This window comes from Monodelphis domestica, chromosome 8 (genome assembly GCF_027887165.1).
Source record: "Monodelphis domestica isolate mMonDom1 chromosome 8, mMonDom1.pri, whole genome shotgun sequence".
Lineage (NCBI taxonomy): Eukaryota > Metazoa > Chordata > Mammalia > Didelphimorphia > Didelphidae > Monodelphis > Monodelphis domestica.
In genome coordinates, this window is record NC_077234.1 from 166,285,849 (window position 1) to 166,310,951 (window position 25,103).

General features: G+C 39.5%; 1 protein-coding gene across 2 annotated transcripts in view; it reads left to right on the forward strand.

Annotated features, from left to right (window-relative positions):
- The window catches only part of PCCA (propionyl-CoA carboxylase subunit alpha), a 569,394-nt gene that overhangs the window by 529,496 nt on the left and 14,795 nt on the right, over positions 1–25,103 (forward strand). For both annotated transcript variants that reach the window (XM_007501342.3, XM_056807506.1), the window contains one exon: positions 24,567–24,707. In XM_007501342.3, the coding sequence (XP_007501404.1) occupies positions 24,567–24,707 (141 nt within the window). The remainder of the gene's footprint in view (positions 1–24,566; positions 24,708–25,103) is intronic.

Genomic DNA, 25,103 nt, shown 5'->3' on the forward strand with positions numbered 1-25,103 from the left:
GTCAATCTAATTAAAAAAAGGAAGGAAGAAAAGCAAATTCACAGCATTAAAGATGAAAAGGGGGACAGCACCTCCAATGAGGAGGAAATTAAGGCAATCATTAGAAATTACTTTGCCCAATTATATGGCAATAAATACACCAATTTAGGAGAAATGGATGAATATATACAAAAATACAAACTGCCTAGACTAACAGAAGAGGAAATAGAATTCTTAAATAATCCCATATCAGAAATTGAAATCCATCAAGCCATCAAAGAACTTCCTAAGAAAAAATCCCCAGGGCCTGATGGATTCACCTGTGAATTCTATCAAACATTCAGAGAACAATTAACCCCAATACTATACAAACTATTTGACATAATAAGCAAAGAGGGAGTTCTACCAAACTCCTTTTACGACACAAACATGGTACTGATTCCAAAACCAGGCAGGTCAAAAACAGAGAAAGAAAACTATAGACCAATCTCCCTAATGAATATAGATGCAAAAATTTTAAATAGGATACTAGCAAAAAGACTCCAGCAAGTGATCAGAAGGATCATTCACCATGATCAAGTAGGATTCATACCAGGGATGCAGGGCTGGTTCAACATTAGGAAAACCATCCACATAATTGACCACATCAACAAGCAAACTAGCAAGAACCACATGATTATCTCAATAGATGCAGAAAAAGCCTTTGATAAAATACAACACCCATTCCTATTAAAAACACTAGAAAGCATAGGAATAGAAGGGTCATTCCTAAAAATAATAAACAGTATATATCTAAAACCAACAGCTAATATCATCTGCAATGGGGATAAACTAGATGCATTCCCAATAAGATCAGGAGTGAAACAAGGATGCCCATTATCACCTCTACTATTTGACATTGTACTAGAAACACTAGCAGTAGCAATTAGAGAAGATAAAGAAATTGAAGGCATCAGAATAGGCAAGGAGGAGACCAAGTTATCACTCTTTGCGGATGACATGATGGTCTACTTAAAGAATCCTAGAGATTCAACCAAAAAGCTAATTGAAATAATCAACAACTTTAGCAAAGTTGCAGGATACAAAATAAACCCACATAAATCATCAGCTTTTCTATATATCTCCAACACAGCTCAGCAGCAAGAACTAGAAAGAGAAATCCCATTCAAAATCACCTTAGACAAAATAAAATACCTAGGAATCTATCTCCCAAGACAAACACAGGAACTATATGAACACAACTACAAAACACTCGCCACACAACTAAAACTAGACTTGAACAATTGGAAAAACATTAACTGCTCATGGATAGGACGAGCCAATATAATAAAAATGACCATCCTACCCAAACTTATTTATCTATTTAGTGCCATACCCATTGAACTACCAAAATACTTTTCTTCACTGATTTAGAAAAAACCATAACAAAGTTCATTTGGAAGAACAAAAGATCAAGGATATCCAGGGAAATAATGAAAAAAAACACATATGATGGGGGCCTTGCAGTCCCAGACCTCAAACTATATTACAAAGCAGCAGTCATCAAAACAATTTGGTACTGGCTAAGAAACAGAAAGGAAGATCAGTGGAATAGACTGGGGGAAAACGACCTCAGCAAGACAGTATACGATAAACCCAAAGATCCCAGCTTTTGGGACAAAAATCCACTATTCGATAAAAACTGCTGGGAAAATTGGAAGACAGTGTGGGAGAGACTAGGAATAGATCAACACCTCACACCCTACACCAAGATAAATTCAAAATGGGTGAGTGACTTAAACATAAAGAAGGAAACCATAAGTAAATTGGGTAAACACAGAATAGTATACATGTCAGACCTTTGGGAGGGGAAAGGCTTTAAAACGAAGCAAGATATAGAAAGAATCACAAAATGTAAAATAAATAATTTTGACTACATCAAACTAAAAAGTTTTTGTACAAACAAAACCAATATAACTAAAATCAGAAGGGAAACAACAAATTGGGAAAAAATCTTCATAGAAACCTCTGACAAAGGTTTAATTACTCATATTTATAATGAGCTAAATCAATTGTACAAAAAATCAAGCCATTCTCCAATTGATAAATGGGCAAGGGAAATGGATAGGCAGTTCTCAGATAAAGAAATCAAAACTATTAACAAGCACATGAAGAAGTGTTCTACATCTCTTATAATCAGAGAGATGCAAATCAAAACAACTCTGAGGTATCACCTCACACCTAGCAGATTGGCTAACATAACAGCAAAGGAAAGTAATGAATGCTGGAGGGGATGTGGCAAAGTAGGGACATTAATTCATTGCTGGTGAAGTTGTGAACTGATCCAACCATTCTGGAGGGCAATTTGGAACTATGCCCAAAGGGCGACAAAAGAATATCTACCCTTTGACCCAGCCATAGCACTGCTGGGTCTGTATCCCAAAGAGATAATGGACACAAAGACTTGTACAAAAATATTCATAGCTGCGCTCTTTGTGGTGGCCCAAAACTGGAAAACGAGGGGATGCCCATCAATTGGGGAATGGCTGAACAAACTGTGGTATATGTTGGTGATGGAATACTATTGTGCTCAAAGGAATAATAAAGTGGAGAAGTTCCATGGAGACTGGAACAACCTCCAGGAAGTGATGCAGAGCGAGAGGAGCAGAACCAGGAGAACATTGTACACAGAGACTAATACACTGTGGTATAATCGAACGTAATGGACTTCTCCATTAGGGGCGGTGTAATGTCCCTGAACAACTTTCAGGGATCCAGGAGAAAAAAAACACCATTCATAAGCAAAGGATAAACTATGGGAGTGGAAACACCGAGAAAAAGCAACTGCCTGAATACAGAGGTTGAGGGGACATGACAGAGGATAGACTTTAAATGAACACTCTAATGCAAATACTATCAACAAAGCAATGGGTTCAAATCAAGAAAACATCTAATGCCCAGTGGACTTACGCGTCGGCTATGGGGGGTGGGGGGGAGGAAAAGAAAATGATCTATGTCTTTAACGAATAATGCTTGGAAATGATCAAATAAAATATATTAAAATAAAAAAAAATAATAGGAGGACTATTGTCCTTCACAATTCTGAAGTGGATTCCTTGATAAGAATAGTTCAAATTTGGTTGAATAATGAATGAACACAGTTAACCATTCTCATCAGAGAACTCTAGTTCAGTGCTTGTGAAGCTTTGAATTTGAGATATAAGTACTTGCCAAATGAAAACTTCTCATTTTGTCATGACTTACATTGCCCTTGAAAACACCACATAGGAAAATATTGAGGGAGCGGAGGCACAGAAGATATGAGACCCAGGGAACGACTCCAACTAAACTGATAGGACTGAAGCTAGACAATGAGACTAAAAGACAGCCTTGAGCCTGCTTCTCTTGGCAGGTCTTTGTGACTTTATGGTGTTTCTGTTCTTTTGAGAGGCTCAACTCGTGTGCATTAAACTATTCCATAGATTAATAAGTTAACTGTAGGGTCATTTTTGTATACATGCACAAAAATCCACTGAATGGATGTTAAATGGCTTCTGCCCATCAAGCAAGAGTGAGAAATGCTGACTTTGATTCTAACTTACATCTTTAAAGGCAAATCATAGCAAACATTTTGGAGCAGTGTGCAGGGATGATAGGAGAAAGGAATGCCTGTTTACGTGAGAGGTGCACTTTTACCTTTATAGATGAAATTAATACATTTTGCGTCTCTAATTGGGCAAACCAAAATCACATAATGATTTGTTACTTCCATTTGGACCTTAAAAAATCATATAGCGATTCACAATAGCAAATAGAGCATACAAACCGTATCCTTCCCCCTTTAGTCACACTCAAAAAACTTAAAGTGTAATTTAAAAAAAAAGTCCTGACTCCCTGAAAACAGCTGCAGAATGTTGCCCTTGGGATAGAGGTTAACTCAATTGTGAAATAATGGCCAAAGCTCACACTCTTAATAACTTTTTTTAGCCCTGGAGAAAGCTCCTTCAGTTAATGTGAAATGCTTGACAGAAGGTGCAGTATTTTAAAGCTGCCTCAGCAGGAGACCCCCGATTGAAAGCTCTCCATTCCTACAGACTCATTTACATTTGTAGTTCTCTTATTGTTACATCTCCAAATGTAAATATACTTGGCCTATCTTTATTTCCCTCTTCAAAAAGTGCTTTAAAAAAAACAAGGAAATAATCAGGGTAGCCTAGGCCATACGGAAAAGATGGGACACCTGGAAAACTGGGTGAGGAGAGGCACCTAGAACAGCCATCAGCAATTACATAAAGAGCCTCAGCAGACATCAACTGGAGATCCAGTTTGTAAGTTTTCTCTCTATGCCAGAGGAAGCATCATTTGGGAAAAGTCCATTTACTTTGAGAATAGATAGTTCACTTTCTAATGATGCTACTAACTAGTTGTGAGACCCTGGTCAAGTCATTTAACCTCTTGAAGCTTCAGTTTTCTCCTGGAAAATGAAAGCACTTGACCTGATTTCCATGGCCTTTATGGGCTCTGACAGTTCAGTGTGGCTTAGGAGCAACCAAGTGCACAACTACTTTCCCAAATGATGTACGAAAGAAAAAGTAGAGGGATATTGACCATTTCTGGAAGTCCACTACATGTATCAGTTGGAGTTTAGCACCCTACTCTCAAGTCACATCTATTTTCCCTCAACCTGTAGCATTTTCCAGAGCCTGAGGGCCCCACCAAGAAGATAAACAGCCCAAAGTATCGACAGCCAACATAAAGAAAGTCTACGCCTTGTTCAGCTAGTTCCAGTTCAAAGAGACCCATAAGAAGGCGACTTACTTCTGGAGTGTCCCTATAGACATACCTCTAGGTCACTGACCACTGTACCACAGGTTACTGAGATTTTAGAGACAAACACTCCTACACCACATCTCCAGTTCCTCAAATAGCATAGGAAATCTCACTGGCATTTTCAAAGTGGGAGCTGAGGATGTTGCATATTACTACAAAATCAGACATTAACATTATGCCCACAGGTCATGTTAATATTATATCATTTTTTATTTCATTTGTTTTACTTTTTTGTTTCTCCTTTTTTCATGACAAGCTAGTGTTTAAGTCATAGCTGAACAACAGTGGAATGAAAGATGGCACGCATTAGTATACTTTTATGATTTCATGCTAGTGGTTTTTCTCAGAATTAGGATAGTATTGCCTAGTGTTTTATTATCCACCCCATTTCCCTCTATAGCTTGTATTTACCATAAATCTTTGCATTTGTAAGATATTTTGTAGGTTTGTAAAGCAGAGTTTTTAAAAATTTAGTTCAGTAATATTTTTCTAATCAAATGTAAAAATAATTTTAACATTAATTTTTTAGCATTTTGAGTTCAAAATTTGCTCCTTCCTTCTCTCCCTTTTCCCCTCCCTGAGACAGTAAGCAATTTAATATAGGTTTGTATATGTGCTCTCAGGCAAAACATATTTCTATATTTGTCATATTGTGGGAAAAGACATCACAAGAAAATGAAAGAAAAGTGAAAAATGATATACTTTGATCTGCTTTTAGACTCCATCAATTCTTTCTCTGGCAGCAGATAGCATTTTTCATCATGAGTCCTTTGAAATTGTCTTGAATCCCTGACAATAGAAGTCACTCACAGTTCATCAAAAAATAGTGCTGCTAATGTGCTGTAATGGTTCTTCTCACTTCACTTTGCATTAGTTCACAAAAGTCTTTCTAGGTTTTTCTGAAATGATCCTGCTTATTATTTCTTATAACACAGTAGTATTCCATTACCACAACTTGTTTGACCATTCCTCAATTTATGGAAATCTCCTCAATTTTCAGTTCTTTGCCACCATAGAAGAGCACAATTTTTGTACAAATGGATCCTTTCCCCTTTTAAAAAATATCTCTTTGCAATACAGACCTAGAAATGGTTATGCTGGATCAAAGGATCACAGTTTTAAAGCCCTTTGGGCATGGTTCCATATTGCTCTCCAGAATGATTGTATCCATTCACAACTCCACCAACAAACAGTGCATTAATGTCTCAATTTTCCCACATCCCCTCCAACATTTATCATTTTCCTTGTTTGTCATAGTAGCCAAGCTGATATGTGTGAGGTAGCATCTCAGAGATACTTATAAGCCAATTTTACATTTTCTCATTTGATGCTCATGAAAGGAGTCATAGTATAGCCCTGGGAGATGCTTGTGCTTCCCTCACAGATGGGAGAATGGAAGGTCCAAGAAGATAGAGATTCCATTATGGTGGTTGTGTAATATTTTGTAATTTTTCTAGTATACACTCAACAGATTAGGTCAGGTATGAAACTAAGAGTGGTTAACATAATTCAGGATTTTTTTAAATTTCCTTATAAAATCTGATTTCTGACCCTGTTCAACTGAAAGTTACTAATGGTCTCTTAATTGTAAACCTAATGACTTTGTCAGAGCTCATTCTTACTAACTTCTTTATAGTCTTTGACAAACTGTCAATCACTCTCTTTTCCTGAATATTTTCTCCTTTCTAAATTTTCATGACATTGATCATTCATGGATCTTCTTCTGCCTATCTGACCAATTCTTCTTGGTCTCCATCGTTGGATTGGTCACTTCCACTAACAATATTTTTCCTCAGGCCTTTGTCCTGAGCCCTCTTCTTATACCTTTGTACTATCGAATATATTTGATCATTTCATCAGCTCTCAAAAATTCAATTTCTACCTCTATGCTGATGATTTCAAGGCTTGCACGCTCACCTAGTTATTGCAGTAACCTTCTAACCGGTTTACTAACCTCATCTCTTCCCAATTCTGTCCATCTTTCACACAGCTGCCCAAGCAATTTCCCTAAATCATAGGTCTGATTATGTCACCGTAGAATTTGGTAGATTCCAGTAGCTCCCTACTACCTCTAGGGTCAAATACTAAATCCTGTTTAGTATTTAAAGCCCTTTATGACTCATCTTTTCCCCCACATTTCCTGTCTCCTTTCACTTTATTCCCTACTATATAATCTGTGATCCAACTCTGCTGGCCTTCCTCGTGTCCCTTCAGTCTCAAGACAATTTCATTCCCCCTTTTTTTCTATTAGGCTTTCCCCAGTGCCTGCCCATCCCACTGCTGGTGCCTTCCCTCTGAAACTGCCTTCCATTTGTGAGAATTGAGTCAACCACACTGACACCATCTTGTTACTCAAATGTGGATCTAGCTCTCATTCTCTTCAGTTAGGCACGACTGTGCCTAATTTCTATGTTGTGAGAAAACTTCATTAAATTACAGAAACCATGAGAAAATTGTATTGCTTCATTGAATCCTCACCCTGCCTGGCTAGGAAGTGGGACTACCACCTGAACCTGCTGCTTAGAACTCTGAACTAAGGACCTAGACTATACTGACCAGAAGTCCAGTCAGATTTAAATTTTGAAAGCAGGAGTTTACGCACAATGATACATCTCAAGCAACCCATATGTCTTAGCTGAAAACTGGCCCCATACCGGACAAGCATTTACTGATTGTTTTGTCCTTTCTTTGATTGAATACAAAAACTTGGAGGGAACACACCTCTTTTTCTGATTTCAGGGAATTGCACTTAACTCTTCCACCTCCCAACTGAAAAGTTCCCTAATCTTTCATCCAGTTAGAAATCAGATTATCTAATCCTGAACCCCAACTTATATCCTGTTCATTGTTTTTTAAATGCTTTATCATCTATCTCTCCTGTTTCCAGGGTCCAGTGCCAGGCTGAGGAGGCTGAGTCCCAATTTATTATGTAATTGACGTGCTTTGCTTAATAAATCAATAAGCTCAGAAACTCAAGCCTCTGTTTCCTCAGTTTTGTTTTTTCGGATTTGTCTCATCACACATCTATGCTGCAGAGGTCTTGCATGTCTAGTTTTTTACATATTGCCTTCCCCACGCTCTCTCAGCGACCATGTTTTTGTCTTCCTTTATCTCCCTAGTACTCAGTACAGTGCTTGCCTGGCACATAGTAAAAGCATAATAAATATTTATTAATTCACTGGTTTACCTACCATTTTGGCCTTAATTCAATTGAGTAAACATGCTAATTTTTTTATATGCCAGATACTCTGCAATGTACTAGGAATTAAAAAATAAATGTGATAAGAACCGCTTTTAAGAAGCTTGGGTTCTACTGACCTCGCTTAGGCCAAACTGGTTTACTTACTGCCCCCTAAAGAGCTTAGATCATTCACTTGATCCCTCAGACCCTGGTTATTCATTACTACTGTTATCCCTCTCTTCTATAAATGACTTTCTGTCTCCTGTGTAAAACTTTCCTCGTTGTAAACACTTACTCACATCCATTGGAAATATCCAGTCTCTTCTGTAAGATATAGTACCATCCGCAGTCACAGAGTTTTAGAATTGAAAAGGACCTTAGCCGTTATCTAGCTCACCCTTACCCAAAGCAGGAACCCTTTCAGCAGCATTCCTTGAAAGGCCATCTAACTGCAGCTAAACAATATCGATTGACAATGAACTAACTTATTGAGGAAACTTGGAGATTCGTTTATTATAAAGTTATCTAACCATGGTTCATTCAGCTCTCTGGGGCAATGCTGAATAAATTCATTCCCTCCCCAAGAAGGCAATCCTTGCGGGACTTGAAGATCAGTAATAGGTTGTTTTCCCACTCTCTGTTTGGCTCTTAATGTCTTTCACCACTTGGTATCTTACTACCTTTCCAGTCTTCTCACAGGGTCAACTAGGTGGAACCCTGGATAGAGAGCTGGGCCTGGAATCACGAAGATCTGAGTTCAAATTCAGATTTAGACACTTAATGGCAGTGCAAATTCTAGTCAAACAACTTAACCTCTGTTTGCCTCAGTTTTCTCAACTATAAAATGGGGTTACTAATAGCATCTATCTCATAGGGATTTTTTAAAGTCTCAAAAGAGATATTTGTAAAAAGCCCGTAGCACAGTGTTAGATGTACAGTAGGTACGATATAAATGCTTATTCCCTCCTTCCCTCTCAGGTATACTCCTTTCTAAATATTGAACTATACTGGCCTTCTTGCTATTCCTTGAAAATGATACTAAATCTCCTGAGTCGGTGTCTTTGCACTGGCTGGTTTATGGGGGAACTGAATTTGCAGTTTACATTATTTTCAGCATTTGGGTGTGGGTGTGTATGTATAAGAGAGATTTGTGGAGAAGGGGGTCAGGTAGTGGAAGAGAAGGTGCGGGTATGTGTGTATATTCAACCATCTAATGACTATATCAGATAAGAGTGAAGTTCATTGTGATGCCCATTCTCCCTTTTTTGCATGTTTGTTTACTATTCTTATCCTGCACAAAAATTATGAGAACTATTCACTTCTGTCCTTTTCTCCTTTTCTCCTCTTTCCTCTTTCCTCTCTTAAAACCCTCCAAATAGAATAATTCCACCTCAGGAGCTCTGTTTTTCTTTTATTGCCAATAGCCTTTGAAGATATCAAGATTCTACTGGGATACTTAGTTCTCACTATTGAAATATTAACATTATATCATTACATAGCTCCTCCCAATTGCTCAAATATATTTACCTTTCTAAGTTTCTCTGGACTCTTCTGTTTTGGACTATGAAATTTCTGGGATTTTTATTTTGAGGTTCATTTCAGAAAGAGGTGAATTTTTCTGCTTTTACTTTGCCCTCTCATTCTATTTTTCCATTATTGCTTCTTGAAATGTTGTATAGGTTGATTTTCAGACTAATAGCGATTTCTAAATTATTTGTCCTTGACCTGCTTTCCAGACTAATTGTTTTTTATATTAGATATCTTTCATTTTCTCCTGTTTTTTTCAGTTGTTTTGATTTTATTTAATATTTCTTACTGCCTCATGGAGTCTTTGACTTTTCTTTGCCAGTTTTCAGGGATTCCATTTCTTGGATAAGTTTTACCATCTTATCTAATAAGCTACTTATTCTCCTTCCATTTTTTTCCTCAAGAGTTGGATTTTTATTTTTATTTCTCTTGCCTTATTTCTTCTAGGTATTCATTTTGGAAAATCCATTTTTTCCTTTTGAATGTCTGTTTTCAGTTGTACTAGTTACTCTCTCTTTGGGGGAATCTCTAGATTTTGAATAATTTTTTATACTAGTAGGTGTTTTATTTTTTTCCTCCCCTTTCCAGCTTTGATTACTGAAATAAGACTTTGTTATGGAGCCAGTCTGAGGCCTACTGCATTTTTGGTTGCTAGTCAGCCCTATTTATTCTCATTCTGGGTTCCCTAGATCCCTTTGTTGACTTCTGTCTTCCAGTATTAGGCTCCTTGGATCTTTGAGGTTCAGAGCACTGACCTCAGACCCCTTGCACCTTGGCTAGTAAGGCTTAGGTATTCTGGTACTGTACTGGTAGTTGCCTGCCGCGACTATTCTCCCACTTCAAGGTCTCCATTGCAGCTTTTTTCAAAGAATCCTTCTTTGTTTGTTTGCTGCCTTTGGATATAGGGCCTGGCAAGTTCCATTTGTCCCTGGTCATCTCTTGTGCTGGGAGGCTGTCTTATACTAGTGCTGGCTTTGATGGCAATCCAACTCTCCTATTGCCCTCGGGCCTTCGGATACTTATTGTGCACTTCTAGGAAAGAAGAATTCATTTCTTATCATTTCTCATTGTATTTCTTGATCATTATTTATCTGTTGCAAACCAGAGTTGTTCTGAGGTTGGTATATGAGAGGTAGCAGAGTAATTTTCTTCCATTCAGACAAGCATTTTGCCTGGAAGTTAGCTCGCCTTTTTTTTTTAATTCTTGCACTTATGGATGGGGGTGAGGAGCCAAGATGGCAGTTTAGTAGCAGTGTAAACTGGAACTGCTCCATGAATCCTCCCAAACCAACCTTTACAAATCTCCCCAAAACAACTAAAGTCATGGAGGCAGAGTGAGAGGGCTCTCCTGTTGAAAATAAGTTGAAAGGTAGGCAGAGTTTATTTTCATGAGATAATGAGGAAGCAGAAGTAAAACTATGCACAGAGGAGCACAGGCCGACTGACCAAACCCTTCCCCCTACCCCAGCTACCATGCTAGGCTCCAAGCCAGGGCATAGTCTGACTTTGGGATCCTAGAACCCTGCCTACGCCAACAACAGAGCATCTCACACCTACCCCATTATGTCCCAAGCCCTGACACTAGCAAGCAGTGAAGCCTTGAAGTCTGTAGGTCTTGGCCCTTTCAAGCCTGCTATGAAGCTCCTACCCCTAGGGTAAAATAGCTCACAGTGCTCTTAAGCCCTGTAAGCCATCAGCAGAGGAGACAGAATCAGCAGTTTTCAGAACTCCCTGGCCATAGACATCCAAAGGCTAGGAAAATGAGCACACCTAATGAGAGAAAAATTTTATGGAGACAAAGAAAAAGGCACAGATTCAGTAGGGGACTGTGAGAATATGTACAATGTACAAAACTTCAAAGAAAAATGGGCATTGGTCTCAGATACTGGAAAAGCTCAAAAGGGAATTTAAAAATCAAATAAGAGTAATGGAAGAAAAATGTGAAAAAGAAATGCAACAAATGCAAAAAGAAAATAACAGCTTAAGAAGCAAAAATGGTCAAGTAGAAAATGAAGCACAAAAACACAATGAAGAAAAGAGTTCATGAAAAGTAGAACTGACCAACTGAAAAATGAGATAAAAAAATTCAGTGAAAAGTAGGATCAAAAGATCATGGAAGAAAATCAGTATTTTAAAATTAGAATTGGGCAAATAGAAGCTAATGATTTCACAAGACAACAAGAAACAATAAAACAATCAAAAGAATGAAAAAAAGAGGAAATATGAAATATCTCTTTGAAAAAACAACTGACCTTGAAAATAGACCCAGGAGAGACAATCTAAAGATTATTGGACTACCTGAAAGTCATGATCAAAAAAAAGGAGGGGGGCCAGCAAGATGGCTCAGTGAATTGAGAGCCAAGCCTAGAGATGGGAGGTCCTAGGTTCAAATCTGACCTCAAATACTTACTAGCTGTGTGACCCTGGGGAAGTCACTTAACCCCCATTGCCTAGCCCTTACCACTGTTCTGCCTTAGAACCAATAACCAGTATTGATTCTAAGACGGAAAGTAAGTTTTTTTTTTTAAAAGAAGGAATGTAGCATAGTAAATATTGGGCTAATATTGGTATCAAGAAAACTTGAGTTTAAGTCCTCTGCCCCTGATGCATAATGTGACCATACATAGGGATAGCCTCTTAGTACCCCAGGTAATTTTCCAAGTTGTGGACAAGTTGCTGATCTATTTTGATGAAAGGCATTTCTGTACCCAGGAATTCCTTATACATCACAAACATGGAACTCCCCCAAAATGACATTCAATTAAATATGTAAGTAGCCTGGGAGGATAGGAGGCAGAAAAGATTCAGAGAAGTAGATTGACATAACAAAGATCACGTTTAATAGGGCTAAATTAAGTTAAATTTATTTTATTTTATTTGGAAATCTGGGGTGCTTGACTTTATTTTAATGCTTTAAGATTTATTTTATCATTATTATTGTTATTTGTTGGTTACATTAAAATTTCCAGGTATAGCTTTCCCTTCTTTCCCTCCCCAACAACCACAAAAAATAATGTATATATAAAGTATGTCTTTCATGTTTTTATTTATCATAACTTATTTTAAAAGAAAGTTCTCTTATTGACTGGAGAAGGAAGATACTACTTAATTAGTATGAAAATCTTTAGGTACTATAATGGTTTTTGAATAAAATAAATAGTCAAACTTTGGTATGCAGTGGTTTTAGAGCTAGTTGAATTTTATATTGAATGCATTTTGACAGGAAAAAAATTGTCATGTTTTATTCAGTGTTTGCTTGGCATTCAATACACTTGCTAGGACTTATTGGAGATCCCAAGGAACATATGCTTGCTCCAAGCGAAACAAAGGACCACATATTAGTTCAGGTGCATAAAGAAGAGCTCAGCATTGCAGAGCTGAAGGAACTTCAAACAAAGTAGCAACAACTAGTGATGGGGGACTGTTATTCAGGTGAGGAGGAGGCAAAGAAGGATGTCTCCACTTCTTTAATCAAGGAAATATATGCAGAATGGGTGGAAGTGCAAAACTTTGTTGAAAAATATCACCCTAATAAAGCTTTAGCAAGCAGAATTACAAATTTGTTAAATTATCAGACCATTTCCCACTTTAGGGGAATTTTGAAAAACAGACAAAAATAAACATCATTGGATAGGTTTCTTGTGAAGCCTATACTGGTGAAACTAAAGCAAGGTGCAATGGTGATAAAGGACAGAAAAGAGAAAGCAAAAGAACTCTAGAAGGGCACTTGCCCTCAGATAATCTGGGTTTTCTGGGTGTCGGGGAAAGATTAATTCAATTTACATTATTCCTTACAGGAAAATAATCATTTGATACTCACTTGACCTGCCTTCTAGAACAAATTCATGATGATTACCAAGGCACCACTTTATAATGCTATCAGTTTTTATGTCAGTATACTAAGATTCAATGCATTGTACAACTAAAAGCCCAAATACCATATAGGGACCACATAAGAATCCCTCTAGATTTAGCATTGATATGATTGATCAAGCATGGTATAAATTCAGAGAATCATCACTTTGGAGATTTTAGGAAAGGCCAGAAGGCTTAGAATTATAAAGTTAAAAACAGACTTTGTTAAAGGAAAAACACAAGTTGTAAAATAGCTGACTATTCTGCTTTTAAAAAAGACTAAAACTATAGCCATTCGGATTTTGTTTGGAAATTAAGAAATTTCCTGCCTAAAGGGCAAATTGATACTAGTGCAGATTTTCTCAAGGGAAGTCAGAGAATCTTCTTTCTTTGGAAATGTTTAAAAACAGACAAACCTCTTTCAGAGATGGTAGTCCTGTGAGAAAGCTGAGAGATATTTGTATTTGAAGGGCAGAGACAAGAAACTCACTCTGTAATTGATCCCATTTTCCCTTAGAATATATGTCTTTAGTTTATCAGGCTCTTAATTTTATATTCTACTTTTTTCATCCACATATATCTTGTTTACAGAGCCAGGCTTCCAAATCTTTGAGTCTATGGAAGATTTCTATTTTTTTTTACTCCGTAATACTATCCAGAAGCATTGAATAAAATGTTGGTTAAATGAATAAAGTCCCCTAGTCACTGGACCAAGAAGACTTCTTGAATGCCAGAAAAAACAAGAACTTTCAAATAGTGAGCACTATGTAGTAGAGCTCCTAAAGCCACAATTCATTTATCCGATAAAAAGCACTTATTATTTCTACTAATGCCAGGCCCTTAACCATGAAGAGATTCATTCTGTTGAGAGGAAATAAAACAAATACAGAAAATTAAATACAAAGTATTTTCTGGAAGGAGGGTACAGGCAATTTTTGGTATAAAAATAGGCTTCCTATAGGAGGTGTCATCTAAGCTGAACTTTGAAGGAAACCAGACATTCCATGAGGCAAAGGTTAGGAGAGAGTGCAGTCTAGGCATGGGGGGTTACCCATATGAAGACCTAGAAGCAGGAAATGGAATGTTGGGTTTGGCAAACATTAAGTAGGCCAGATTGGCCAGAACATGATGGGGAGTCCGATGCAAATAGTTTGGAAAGTTCATCCAGAGCCAGAATGTGAAGGGCTTTAAAAGGCAAACAAAGGAACTTGTAGGTAAATAACATGCCAGACTTGTGCTTTAGAAATATCAAGTTTTCCAACTCTGTGGAATATAGATGGGAGAAGAAGCAGGGAGAAAGTGGGGAAGCTGTGGTAGTAGCCAGGCTGAGCCAGTGGTGGCTGTGCAAGCAGAGAGGGACCAGATGAAAAATGTTCTGGAAGTAGAATTGACAAGACTTTGCAAATGATTAGATTTGAAGGGGCACGGGAGATGGAAGTGTTGAAGATAAGCTTCTGAATCTGGGAGCCTGGGAGAATAGTGCCCTCAACAGAAGATTGGGAAGATGGGTTTAGAAGAAAAGACGAGCTCTTTTTTGGGCACACTGAGCTGGAGATGGCTTTAACACTCCTAATTAGAGCTATCCAATAGATAATTTAGATTTCAGTAGAAATAAAGCCTCCATATCATACTGAGAATTGTCAGTGTAGAGATGATACCCCTTGGAAGCTAGGGAGATTTATACATGAATGAGAGTGAGAAAAGGAAAAGGCTCATGTCAGAGCTCTGGGACACATGTACATGCAGAGGGTGGACCATTCTCCCCCATTCCCACTCCAGCCACACAGCAGTCATGTCTCTTCTCAGGGCACAAGCCAAATGGGATGATTGAAGAATCAATCTGAAGCACCTCATCTCCAGATTCAAGAATGCTTAGCAGGACCTGTTCCTTTTAGGTGGTTCTGTTGTGAGATCCTTCACAACAGTGTTAGAGAGAGCCAGTAAACTGTGGTATCTGAGCTGATTAGAGGAGCACCAGGGCTGTCTTCTACTCCTAGGGTCTATGAGATGCAGAATGCTTCATTTTCTACTTACTGGAAATCCTGTTTTCCCAGGAGAGGGGCCAGCTGGTTCTGTTTACTTCTAGAACCCTAAAAAAAGGCAACTGTATAACCGAGATAAAACTTTTAAGATAAGCCAGGTTTGGATTTTAAACACAAAAATGTCCAAAAACTGCCTAGCAAGATGATTAGTTATAGGAACTCAGACAAATATAATGGCATTCGGGAAAGAAAGAGTGTCGCTGAAGAGTGTTTACTTCCTTTTGTCTCATGCTCCTGTAGATTATTTGTCTCTTTGTTGGTTTTGCATTTTTGTTATTAGGCAGTGTTTCAGCGTCAGGATTTTGAAATGTTACATTGCATTATGGGATCAAGTAAGGAACTTCATTATATTGAAAGGCCTGAGGAAAGTTGACTAATCAGCATTTGACATAACAGAATCTTTCAACTTCTGATATTTGAAGGGTAGACTATTCACTCCTGGGCTGTTTAGAAAATGAATAAGTAATCATATTGTGTACAGCTATGAGTAATTTCTTAGAGATGGGAAGAACGGGAAGTAGACCAAAATAAAATCAGTTTGGTTAGAATAAATTCAGTGCAGGTCATTTTAAAGGAACATATCTAGCAGTTTTAGGAGTTGACTAGATTTGCATAACTAGTAGGATAATATTGGGGGGAATCATAGTAGATTATAACATATGACACTGTTGCTTTTTATAGTTGTTATGAACAAAGTAGACATGATATAAAATATGAACATATTTTTGTGCTTGACTATAAAATGATTCAAGATGGCTTTCCAAACAGAAAAGAGGAGTGATGCTCTAACAAAGTGGTACATTTCCTACCTATTTACATAATTGTGTTTTATAACATTTCCTGTACTTTTCTGTAAGTTGATGCTGCCCTAATTATAGATTTTCAAGAAAATGCTTTATTGTACCCCAAATTACATAGTGCTTTAAAAAGATACCTTCTCACTCACTGGTTTACTAAAGAGCTTATAAACTTGTAATTACATAAAACAATTTAGGTTGAAGGATAAAAAATAGCCTGTTCTATTAATAGAGGCTAGTATCATTCTATAATGGAGTACAAAGCTTTCAAAGGCTTATAATACTTTTCTTTTATTTCCCTTTTTTAAGAGAAAAATTTATTCATTATAATCATCATGTGTCGTACAGAATTCTGGTCAAACTGAAATGCATATATCATCTTTTGTAAACTTCTGTACTGTTAATTATAAATGGATTTGCTTTTGTGGATGTGAAAGCACCGTTTATTCCAGCAAATTACCTTTGTGGCACATGTACCTGCTTGTTAGACAGCTTGTGGTCACCTGTGAGCTGAGCACAGATTAACTCCCACCTTTATTATCTCTACACCTGCACAAAGCTTAGCCAAAGCCATGAGCTCTGCAATGTTACAGTGAAGTCTTAACTTTCTCTTTCAGAATCTCCTATGGAACCATTCTTATTGCTCTCATTACCATTAACTATAGCTACATGTAATGATTATAAAAAGTACCAATCAAGAAATGTTTAGTAAGTGCCTACTATATGTCCTCAGGCACTGTGCTAAGTGCTAAGTTAGGAGAAGGTAAACATTCTTGGTGGCATTCTGACTTTTTTGTTTTTCAAGTTCAAGCAAAATTAAAAACAAGGAAAATTAAATCACAAAGCTTAGCATATCTTAAAAGTTACCCTCTACTGTTATGAGCAGATTTTCCCCCTTTATTTTCAAATTTCAAATTTAAAGGATCTATCTCCCACCCTGATAGTATAGTTGAATAATAAAATGTTTGTCGTGAACTCAGACTTTTAGAACTGTAAATTACATTTTATAAATTTAATTGTAGAAACATTTTGCTAATTAGAGGAAATTAGGTTTAATTTAGTCACTCTCCTTCCACCATCATATAAACTCCAATAACCTAGTCCAGTGTATCAAGATTCCTCCTGAGAGTGCTTTTCCCAAAAGAAATTTTTGAATAGTGAGATGCAGAAACAACAGGCTTCATGCACAAACAGTGTTTTGCTTTTTCAGGTTTCTTTTTGGTTGTGGTGGTTTTGCCTTTTTTTTTTCTTTCTTTACAAATTCCCCTATAAATATCATCTTGTCAGGAGTTGGACAATGGGCCTTCTACTACTTTTGAGGCTTTTACCTAACAAGTTATTGGTGCATTGATCCATCGCAAAATTTCAGTTAAGGAACAAACATCCCAGTGAAAATCAGGCCCATGTATATAGATTGACTCATGCATGTAAGTAGACGAGTGTTGAAAGTGATGCATTATGTCGTTGTAACATATTGACATTATCAATTATATGTTATTAAACAGCTCAGCTAACTGAATGATTTACCTTGTGTTTAACTGCCTTTTTCAATTAAAGGGAGCAAATGCTGGGGAACTAGGGCACAACAGTAGAAACCATATATTTTCTCCTGTTAACACCAGCATTGCTGACATGCAAGTGATGGGAGTGTTGGCGTTTTGCTGCAGGCTGTAATGCGCCGGTTTAAATGGCCTAAAAAAGTGATTAATGATTAGGAGCAGGGCTGTTACACAGCTTCACAGCTCTTTCCCTCAATGCATTTCCATTTATGTCAACTAGCTGCACACTTGGGAGGTGTTATTTCAAAGTAGTCAACACTGTTTATTCTGCTGCCATTTGTTTCCATTTCATAGGTCCCTTTGGTTTTCTCAATACAGCTAATGTTTCTTTATAGTTGTAAGCTTCATTGATTTTTTTTAAAAGATTACCCGGAGGATTTCTTACCGTTGTGACCAAAACCTAAACTGTTGCGCTTTGGTGCCAGTAAGGGTAGTCTTGCTGTTGGTGAATCGCCCTTTAATATTAAAGGTGTAAACTCTAGCTGACATAGGAAACCAAGACCCTGGATTCTGTTTCTAAGTTTAGATGATGATGGTCCCTCCAACAAGGCATTTACATTTTGGAGGCTTTCTTGTATTCTCCTGTCATTTGAGCTCACGCATCTCACACCGACAGCTACGGGTAGCCCTACTGAAACATGCCACGGTTTCTAGATGAAATGGATATACCAATTGAGGTTCAGACTTGATTAGAAGTTGAAAATGTTCACTAACCAACCAGCTTTGTTCTTTCTTAAATGGCGCTTGGCTGCGGGAATAGCCCCGTAGTGGTTCCGTTTGCTACATGCTGCAAAGTAACCTGCACTTTTGTTGACTTCTTGTAAGAAAATTTGTGGGAGTGTTTGCAACGGTCACACCCGTGTGTGTTTATGGACATGTGTGCGGAGAGTGTGGAGGGAAAGGATGCCCGGTTTTCTTCCACTGAACAGTTTCAACACGGAACTCCTTAAAGGTGCCATGATTGATTGAGCCACACAGAGAAAGGCCCATGTTCCCTTAACTTCTTATAAAGAATTCCCGTGCATGAGCGTCAGCAACCCGAGTGCCGATGCCTTCATCAAAAGGGAGACCACGTTTTGTAAGAAAACGGCCCATGCTTAGATCGCCGATCTTTTGGTATAATACAATAGCATCTCTCTCGGGATCTCCTTCCGTGAGCCCAGAGTCTCCAGCTAGAATATTGGGAGTGTTTCGGTGGTAGAGCTGGACTCATTTCTTCAGCGGCAGATGAAAATCTCCTTGTCCCCATTGGAGCCTCTCTTTCTCCCGTGGCAAACAGCTCCTCGGCCCCTCTCCCTGTGTGAGGTAGAATGAACTTCATTGTTAAAGGAACAAACTTTCAGACTTGGGAAAGAATTTCCTTCTGCGTTGGGGAGGGGTCAGCGGACCATGTGCATGGGATAGCTCGCAAGGGTGACCTCTTAACAGGGAAGGCAAACGCCAAGATGGAAAATTCCGGCCATTGGCGAAGCCCGGCCTTCTCTATTTACAAGCAGCTGTCACTTCTGTGCACTTCCCCAATGGCGATCTCAGGCAGACCGGCTGCTTTATCTGAAATTGTGACGTCAGAGGGCATTCTGCTTCCCACTTGGTTGGGGAGGTGTCGCGACTTTGGGCAATCTTGCTTATGGGCAGAAAGCGAAAGTTTCAAAGGCCCTGGGCTCCATCTGGTTTTGCCGATAATCCTTTATCCTCCATCTTGGGCTCTCATTCCTTTGCTTTCTTGCCTGTGGCTACATTTCTATCTCTGCATCAATTAGCACAGTGATTTATACAACAAGCAAGCAGTTTAGAGGTAATGGTACACAATTAACATCTCATTCCCCCATAAAGGGTATGCTAAATACCCCAGTCATTGCTTTCTCTGCCTGGAATGGAAATAAGTGTTTGTCCTAATTCATATGCTATCTGATGTGAAGTGGGCCTGCTTTGTACTGCACTACACCATTAATCTAATTATAGATAGCTGCAAATGAAGTGCTGTCGGAGCGCCGGCGAGAAGGAAGAAAATAGCCTTTTGTCATTTAGCATGACTCTGTGAAGCAGGATCACACTTTACATGGCAATCCGGCAAACGGGGATCTGAATCCCTTTGCTGCCTGTTGCATCCTTTCTAATTACGGCAGCATTGTAAACACTACCGGGCGCGGATATAAATAGAGCTGTAGATAGGCTGTCATGTGCCTTGTAGGAGAAAGTCCTCCGAGTGCTGTTGGATTCAATGATGCATCCTGATTGACAGCTACCTTGAGACTGCGCTGATGGAGTTGTCAAAGCATTATGCTACCCGGCTGCTCCAGCGCCTGCAGATGTACAGAGCTCTGAGGTTCGCACAGCTTCTAAGCGCTCTGTCCATTTCACCTTGTTCCACTGTCTGGTGTTGCTCCAAGAGAAGGACATGCGCAGCCCCTAACCCTGTAGTTTTCTTCACTCTCGAGCCTTTCGGCCAGTGTTGGGAGAATGGTACCTTGCACGGCTTTTACCCCGTGTTGTGGTTTTCTAGAGCGCTAATTATGGAGCGCACGAGAAATTGCAAATCGAAGAATGTAGTCCAAGGACAAGCTTAATGAAGCTTTTCCTGCTTACGTTTGCCGGTTCTCTCTACTCTTCTTCTCATTCTCTGTTGCTGAAGGCGCACCATTCTGGGGCCGCGTCTTTTCTTAGTCGTCGTCGTCGTCGTCTTCTTCTTCTTCTTCTGTCCTAATTAACAATTCTTCAAAGTAGACATTTGTGTGAGTGAATATTCTAATAGTAGCTCTCGCTGCCACATTAGGAATAAATTAGTTCAAAATATTATGTATCGTGTGATTATATAGTAGTCATACATATATTGTTATAGAACATTTAAGCACAGAATATACTATTTAATGCATATTATATAACTATATAGACATTAAATATCAAAAGCTCGACATGACTGTGATTGAAAGAGGCTTAAAATCTTTTTGAGTAAGAAGAAATGCTTGTCTGTTAGAGATTCTGCATCTTTCACCTTATTTCAGGATGAGGGCACATCCAGTGTACCACTAGTTCAGCCCGGGAGCACACAGGTTAGATGGACGCAGACCTAGAGGTACCTTCGTCCTTTGGCATCAAGTTGGCCAACAGTTGGCATTACTAAAGCTGCCTTAAGCAGAAGTGAAATGTTAAAGGCCAACAAAATGATTGTGGCTCATACAATTTCCACCTGAAAATTAGCAAGGGATGTTATTGAAGAAAAGAATACAAAACCAAATAGTTACTCCAACCATACAGGACTGATCTTCCTTCCAGAGAGATAAAGTGGGCCCTTTAAAATCATGGCTGAGAATAATGCAAACTGCAAATCCTGTCCACCCTGCTACAAGTCAAACAACTCCTCAATCACACATCATAATGGTATATCAGATTATTCTGCTATAAGTGATGGTGTAGATTTAAAATCCAAAAGGAGAGTCTTATATAAGGTTAATGCAAGCACTAGCCAGATGCTATTTTGTGATTGTTCTTGAGCTATAGAGTCTGTCCTGCTTTTTCATAGTAGAATATCCTTTGCTATCTACCAAGCTCCTGGTTTTGTCTGTATTTTTCTAAAGAAGCAATGAACATAATTAAGATGCGGGTGACCACTCCTGAACTACAACTGGATACTAGTCTTCTCTTGATCTTTTCTTTTTACCTCACATTACACTGAGCCAACAATGGCTTCATGTTAAAAGGGAGTCGTGGGCCAATTTTAACAACAATCCTCTTGTGCTGCTTTTCTTTTGTCTTGCCTTGGTACTCTTCTCTTTGGTCTCGACTACATCTGGTGTGATTAGGCCCTGTTTTATTCTTATTAGGGAAATTGCCTTGTTAGACATGGTTTTGCATTGCAAGCACCATAAAATTAATTTGTTGCAAGACCTGGGACAGTGTCCTGTTACCATAATTAGGCCACCAGGTAACATCCCATTCTCTTCCATTATTTTTGCATTCTGACTGTAAGGAGCCCAACTGTTTTGTGGACAAGAAACACCTGTTTTCTTTCCAGAAACCGCAGTGAAAGAGTATTCAGGTACTTTTTATTAACTTTACTGTGGCTGGAAGAATTTTCCCCTAAAGCCCTGCAGAGTAAAGTGACATCTACTGATGAAATCAGAGCTGATCAGCTACAGGCTCCATGACGGCTAACCTCCACCAATGAGCTCCTCATGACTCAAGCAGATGTTTCTCATGTTCTTAGGCAATGAAAACCTTATGGTCTCTTCTAGTATTGCACTTCTCTCTCCTGCCATCCATGGACCAAAAGCCTGGCCCATATCTAAGAACATCAGCTTGGAGTTTATTTGCTCTTTTCTTTTGGGGGGCTGGGGGAGAGAGGGTTGTTGGCTTGGCAAACTGATCTCTCCTGAGGAATATCCCAGAAGGTAGCCACTGCGTGGAACTGCCCTTATAAAGCTGGAGCCATATTGCTTGCTGAACCAAACTTTACAGTTCTAGAAATCCAGAGAAACAATCAGGCAAGAGTTGTGATGAGATGTTAAAGGCATTCCGTACATTGACGAGTGACTCCTTTTTGGAGGCACCAGAGAGCCTGTGCTGTGGTCTCACCAGGAAGTTTGCCCTGATGGGCTCATATGCCGCATTCCATTAAGCTTCCAAGCCCAGCAATCATGCCCCGCTCTAATGTTGTTTGGGGGAGCCAGGATATTGTTTTAAGAAGGGAAGTCTGTGTGACTATTCTGGCAGGGTCAGGACATCAGTAGTCGGACATCAAAGCTAATCTGAAGAGAACCCTCTCTCTGCCTCATCTCTTTATATTCAAAAAGGTCATTTCTAAGCCAGCTATGAAAAACAAGGCCTTTCCTTAAGAGTTTACTGTTATTATTTTTCACTTGATTACAGTAACTTGCATATCCCCCAAACAGATTTAAGAACAATAAACAAATACAAAAGGAAAAGGAACATCTCAAACATCTCATCAATAACAAAGACCTGCATCTGAAGGCATTTAAGTTCCCTGACTCTTTCACATCTCATTCCAAGCAAAGCTGGAGCCCTACAGAGAGAGGAATCTAAAAGATAGGAAAATTATAAAAATAGTAGAGGAATGGAGTTGTTGGTCAGGATATTATCATTGGGGGAGGGGGGCGCTCGTTCCTGTTGATTCTGTGCTTTGTAATCCAGTCAGGGTATTCACTTTTTAAGTGTCCCCACCTCCACAGAAAATAGTAAATCAAATGACTCCAGGCTTGTTTAAAAAGTTACTTTTCTTGACTTTAGAGTTTGTAGTTTGGGAGAGAAAAAAGTCAGACAGAAAGTTATCTGTAGCCCTCAAAATCTTTTAAACACAGACACAACATTTTAATGCGATGCTAACTTACTTGCGTTGTCTTCTGGAGAGAGATTTGGTTATATTGTAGTGGGGTTGGGGTTTGTTTTAATTTTCAAACTATTGGTACAAAGTAGACACTAACCACAGATACTGAAACTGTGAAAATTGGTATAATTATATTCTCTCCCCTCTCATCCCCCCTAGATTTATTGAAGGACTTTTAAGTACGCTTTATCTTTGATAAATAGTCCCTCTGCCCAGAATGTTTATTAGACTGACAGCAGAAGGCACTTTCCTAGCTTTTTTTCTTTGCCACTTATGACTCAGATGAATTTTAATAGGAGCAAAAAGCTTTTATTTGCACTGTAATTTCACTTAAGGATCATATCCTTCAGCAACTGGCAGACACTTGTACGTCTTGATTGCAAAACACACACTCAAGAGTAAAGAAACATGCAAAGATGTTATTATTCAACCTGTCACATTGTCACAATCTACTTCAAACTTACCTTCTCTGAGCTTCCCGCCTAGCTTGCTTCCCCTCCCCCCACGGTTCTCAACAATAAACTACATTAATGTTCTTATCTGTGCAAAGTATTGGGATGGGGGCGGGGCGCAAAGGTAACCTCTCCACACTAATTAACGTCCTGATTGATGCCCACCTCGGGCCTGGCGTTAGAGCAGCCTTTTGCATACAAAATGGTGCTAGGCAGAGGAGGCTTTGGGGGGACGCCTCACCTTCCCAGGTGCTGCCTTTCAGCTTCACCGAGGGAGCCTCCCGCAGCCTGGGACTTGGGTGTCCTTTGGCTAAACCAAGCGTGGCCCCCTTAGGTGGAGGAGAGGGCCGCCCAGCACCGTCCACCCCGGAGCCGCCCCCCTTCCCGGGCTCGAGGCTCCTGGTTCTTTCTGGAAGCAGAAGTCAGCGCCCCTTAAGTCGCCTCCTTCGCTAGGAAACTGCCCCGGCCGGCCCGAGGCTTCCCCCGGAGCGAAGGGGGTACTTTTAGTGGAAGGTGCCGGTATGGGTTTCACCCAAACATCCATTTGAATTTCCAGTGTTATTCCTCCCTTTTGTTGGAGTGCCTGATGAATCGCCCGGGCCGTCCTCCTGGAGGACAGTTTGGGACAGAAATCTACTGCCATCTACCGGTGCGCCGCCCTCACGGCTGCCCGCGCGTCCTCAGGAGTGCGGCAGTGCGGAGCTCCGAGGAAAGGATGGCCTCTCGGTTGGTGTGCAGCCTTCGGCAGCAGCATTCACTACTGTTCCTTTGTGTCTAACTTCGGAGCGATCCGTCATCTCCCCCCCAAAACAGCTGTGGGGGGGGGGGGGGGGGGCGCCATGTGTCTCAATACAGCATTTCCGATTTGGTATCTATAATTAGATTGTCCCGAACAGAAATTTCTAGTTGAGATGTTTGGTTGGTGTATCATTTAGACTTCTAAAAGCAAAAAAAATGGATTTGACTTGATAAAAATCATGAAGAAATTCTACAACTGAAATGATTTGGTCTCTTTTTCTTTAAGTATAAGGTCCGTGTCTTAACTGAGCTGGCTGCAGAGCTGAACAAATTTATGTTGGAGAAAGTAGCGGAGGACACGAGCAGTGTTCTGAGATCGCCCATGCCTGGAGTGGTGGTTGCCGTCTCTGTGAAGCCCGGAGACGTGGTAAGTGATCGTCCTTGTGAAGAGCGGCGCCTCTCCCCAGACTGCCTTCCCAGCATCCCTGAGGGCAGAAATCGCCCTTCCGGTACTCTCAGTAGTCCTATATACACTGACTACCATATATATACACTGACCATATACACTGGCTATGTCTTTACCTCAGCTGTCTTCTCAGAAAGCACACTTTTGAGTGCCCGAGAAACCTTTTGTGAATGGAATCAAAATGAGGACAAATCCATTCTGTTGTGCTAAGAAGATATTCGGCTTTAGTATTTGAGTGGAAAATATTTCCATTTAACATCACGAGCACATCCGGGGCTTTGAACAGCTTTGCAGGGAGTATCTCCTGGCCTCTCACAAGCAGTACTGCTGAGCAGGAATTCTCTCACGAGGAAGCTT